The 4,742-nt window shown below is 48.8% G+C and overlaps 1 protein-coding gene across 3 annotated transcripts in view; it reads right to left on the reverse strand.

Moving 5' to 3' along the window:
- The window catches only part of HERPUD1 (homocysteine-inducible, endoplasmic reticulum stress-inducible, ubiquitin-like domain member 1), a 14,804-nt gene extending 10,062 nt beyond the window's left edge, over nucleotides 1–4,742 (reverse strand). For all 3 annotated transcript variants that reach the window (XM_011938868.1, XM_011938869.1, XM_011938867.1), the window contains exon 1: nucleotides 4,508–4,742. In XM_011938868.1, the coding sequence (XP_011794258.1) occupies nucleotides 4,508–4,654 (147 nt within the window). In that variant the 5' untranslated portion in view covers nucleotides 4,655–4,742. The remainder of the gene's footprint in view (nucleotides 1–4,507) is intronic.

A 4,742-nucleotide genomic window follows, 5' to 3' on the forward strand; every position in this document is an offset into this window, starting at 1 on the left:
GGCTGGAGTACAGTGGCACGATCTTGGCTCACTGCAACCTCCACCTCCCAGGTTCAAGCAATTCTCCTGCCTCAGCCTCCCGAGTAACTGGGACTACTGATGCCTGCCACCATGCTCGGCTAATTTTTGTATTTTTAGTAGAGATGGGGTTTCACCATGTTGGTCATGCTGGTCTGGCATCACCCCCACCTGCATCACCCCCACCTGCCTTCATCTTCTCATGGGTTCTCCTTGTGTAGGTCTCTTCACATCTTCTTCCCTGTGTGCATGTCTGGCTCTGTATCCACATTTCCTCTTTCCATAAGAGTACCAGTCATCGTGGATCAGAACCCACACTAATAACCTCATCTTAACTCCATCATCTGCAAAGGCCCTATTTCCCAATGCTGCCACATTCACAGGTACTGTTTAGGGCCTCAGCATCTCTTTGGAGGACTCAGTTCAGCCCACAGTAGTCAACCTTAATATAACACAGAATACAGGGTGGTTTCTTTCTCAGCTGTCTTTATAATAAGATGAGAGGTTGAGGGCTTTGGAAATAAATTGTCCCCACACTCAGCTTTCTGCATTTGGTTTTGGTCTGCTGAGAAGGCTCTGATCTTTTTTTGTTTTTTGAGACAGAGTCTTGCTCTGTTGACCAGGCTGGAGTGCAGTGGCATGATCTCGGCTCACTGCAAACTCCACCTCCTGGGTTCAAGCAATTCTCCTGCCTCAGCCTCCCAAGTAGCTGGGATTACAGGTGCCCGCCACCACGCCAGGCTAGTTTTTGTATTTTTAGTAGAAACGGGGTTTCACCATGTTGGCTAGGCTGGTCTCGAACCCCTGGCTTCAAGTGATCCACCTTCCTCGGCCTCCCAAAGTGCTGGGATTACAGGTGCGAGACACCGCCTGGCCTAACCCTTTTTTCATCAAAGCTGGCTTCATGGGCCGCATGTAGTAGATGGGGCCCCGTGCTTGGTTTAATGCTCTGCTGTTATCTTTAAATTCTTAATAAGTTTTAAACAGAAGCCCTACATTTTCATTTTGCACTGGGCCCCACAAATTCTGTAGCTTTTCACACACCAGGATGGGAGATAATAACTGGTTATGATCTGGTAGTCTTGCAACTAGGGAGAAGCTAACCAGTGGAGCAAGCCCAGGTAAAACCAACAGAGGCCTTAAAGGAGGCGGCGAGGCAGGAGGCGACAGCTGCATTGAGAAATCAAATATGCCAGGAGTGCGGTTTCCCCTCACCAGCAGTGACAAGCCTCAGGGCCCCTTAAGACGTTAAGATATCTTATCACTTCCCACTCAGAAGAAAGAAAGTTCAGGAGTGTGATTTTGCATTTTTTTCCCCTAGGGAAAAGACAATCCAATTTCTGTGATTCTCTCTTGAGTTATCTCCCAATGAGATAGCTCCTTTTATAGAAATTTGGGGACAAGAGTGGTGGCTCATGCCTGTAATCCCAGCTACTCGGGAGGCTGAGACAGGAGAATCGCTTGAACCTGGGAGGCAGTGGTTGCAGTGAGCTGAGATCATGCCACTGCACTCCAGTCTGGGAGACAGAGCAAGACTCAGTCTCCAATTAAAAAAAAAAAAAGATAGAGAAATTCGGTGATTCTGCTTATAGCACATTTAGGAAAATGTTAAAATCAGGTCAACAAATGTGCCAGGAATAGAGAGATAAACACAGCATGACCCTACTCTCAATGACTTTACAAGTATAATGAGGATGCTAACAAAAACACAGAAATAAAAGGCTATCCCAAAGTCAAATACATTTCTGAAGGATTTATGATTACATTGAGAAAAGAAGAAAGGGAGTCAGAGAAAACTTGATGGAAGAGGTAGAATTTGAGCTGAATTCTGAAGGATGGGTGAGATTTGAATAAAAGTAATAATGGCAGCAATTACTGACTAAACACCATGGAGTGCCAGTGACTTTATATGCAGAATTTGAATGGGCAGGTAGAGCTCATTGGTTAAACTCACGGGGCCAGACCCCAGCTGCTTGTTTTCAAACCTGGCTTTTACTATGTGACCTTAAGCAAGTTACTTAACCTCTCTACCTAATTTTCCTCATCTGTAAAATAGGAAATATAGGAATAATAATAATAGTATATTCTGTTTCATAGGGTTTTTGTGAGGCTTAAGTAGTACAAAGTTGTTAAGTTCTTGGGACAAACCCAGACATTTACTACGTGCTCAGTAAATGTTAGCCATTAATATTTACAGGACTGGACTGAGTCCTCTGTACTAGTGGTTCCCAAATCTGGCTGTGCAACAAAATCACTGCAAGAACTTTGTTTTTCTTTTTTGAGATGGAGTCTCGCTCTTGTCACCCAGGCTGGAGTGCAGTGGCGTGATCTCGGCTCACTGCAACCTCTGCCTCCTGGGTTCCAGTGATTCTCCTACCTCTGCCTCCCAAGTAGCTGGGATTATGCCTGCCACCATGCCTGGCTAATTTTTTTGTATTTTTAATAGAGATGAGGTTTCTCCGTGTTGGCCAGGCTGGTCTCGAACTCCTGACATCAGGTGATCTGCCTGCCTTGGCCTCCCAAAGTGCTGGGATTACAGGCGTGAGCCACCACGCCTGGCCAGGGTATACTTTTAAATAAGAATAATGACCACATCATTATCATTATAATAATGACAATATCAGATAATAATGAGTGGTAAGACTGGAAAAAAGTCTTGGGGCCACCTCAGAAAAGAGTTTGAATGGTCACCCTTGGGAGTTTGGGCCTTATTTTGTGGACATTGGAGGTTTTTGAGCAGTAGAAAGGACAGATCAGAATCAGTATGGATCCATGTCATTATGGAGGGGGAGAGACTCGAGGCCAGGAGACTGATCAGTTCATTCAAGAGGAAATGTGGGCCAGGCACGGCAGCTCATGCCTGTAATCCCAGCTCTTTGGGAAGCCAAGGCAGGCAGATCACCTGAGGTCAGGAATTTGAGACCAGCCTGGCCAACATGTGGAAACTCTGTCTCTACTAAAAATACAAAAATTAGCCAGGCGTGGTGGTGGGTGCCTGTAATCCCAGCTACTTGGGAGGCTGAGACAGGAGAATTGCTTGAACCTCAGGAGGCAGAGGTTGCAGTAAGCCAAGATCACACCACTGCACTCCAGACTGGGCAACAGAGCAAGACTCCATCTCAAAAAAAAAAAAAAAAGGAAAAATATTAGGTAAAGTCAACGACTATTACAAAGTAGGCCTTCTCATAATATACCATTTTCTACCACAGAAAACAAATGATAAGTATGTTTCAGCCATAATAATTTTTAGACACAAATTTGTATACCTGAGAGGTATTTGTTTACAATCTTAAGTCTTCAGACAGAACAGATGGGAGCCGCGTGCCCTTAAGAAAAACCCTCCTCCAAAACCCTGCCTTTTGCCACATGATGCAACCATAGGCTACACCTGCTTCACCAATTTGTGTACCCAATAGCCATTCTCATGGCAACACAGCCACCCAGTTTCCTGGAAGCAGTTATAGTGAAACTGAAAAATGTGCCAGGGTGAATTCTGGAGGACATGGAATGCAAGCTTACTAAATAAACATGCAAATTTCAAAATAACAACTCAGAAGGAAAACTCACTTCTAAAACATTCTTAACCATATGGAACAAACACAGACAGAGGCGCTACCACAAGTTGGAACTCACGACTTCACTATCTTTTCCTGCCCGGATGCCCTCTCCTGTGTGATGAAGAATTATGCTCGTGGGCAGTGAACAACACTGCTGACACTTGCATAATATCAGAGCAGAAAGTAAATACAGGAAGGGCCGGCTTACAGCCTCATCACGTGGTGGCCAGGGCAGGCGGTGCTAAGGGTGATGTTGACAGATGTGTCAACCAAAACAAAGCAAGGAAGTCTTGCTAATAATGGAGAGGCTGCCGTCCTAAAACCAGACTGAAGGCGACTCCTGCCTGCTTCCCTTCTCAGTCGCTCTTGGTCAGAAAGTGCACGGGACTCCACCCTGGGACTCGGCAATGGCTGTGCGGTCCAGTGCGACAGGGAGGGGCACGGCGGAAGGTGGACAGGGAGGAGAAGAGCCACGTCCTGCTTCTGGGTGTGGGGCCTTCCGTCCACAGTGTCTGGGCGGTCCCCAGGTTTCTCAAGCCACGCCCCGGGTGGCACCTGCCCGCTCCTCTCCCCGCAGAGAGACAGCATTCAGAAACCTCATTTTGAAGCACGGATGTTTTCTTACTTCTAGCCATTGGATGCAAGCCCAGTTAGGAACACCGAGTTGCCTGGCCGCTGGGGGGAAACAGGCTTGGAGGGTGAAATGACTCGCCCAAGGTCAGGCTGCTGATTACTGACGGCCCCTGAGCAACAGAGGGGAGCCCGCGTCGGCAGGGCAGGGAAGGAGAGACCACAGCCCTGGGGGAGGTGACCGGCCGGGCGATCGCAGCCGTCAGGGGGAGGACGCCACAGGACAGGGCAGGCGGACGTGGCATTCCTAGCAGAGGGCAGGGGACCACAGCCTAGGGGCGGGAATTCGGGGCCGCTCTCACCGGACGCTCGGGGTAGACGCGGCTCAGGTGGGCCTTGAGGTGGCCCACGCTCCAACTACGGTCTCCACTCAGCTCCAAGTCGCGGTGGCGCTGGTTGGGGCTCTTCACCAGCAGCGTGACGGGCTCGGGTTCGGTGTCGGACTCCATGGCGGCGTCGGGGCTCCGCTGCGCTCCCAGGTGCCAGACAGGCGGCGTAACAGCCGCCCGCAACCTCCGCAACGACGGTTCGCGTCTC

This window comes from Colobus angolensis, unplaced genomic scaffold (assembly GCF_000951035.1).
Source record: "Colobus angolensis palliatus isolate OR3802 unplaced genomic scaffold, Cang.pa_1.0 Scaffold178, whole genome shotgun sequence".
NCBI lineage: Eukaryota > Metazoa > Chordata > Mammalia > Primates > Cercopithecidae > Colobus > Colobus angolensis.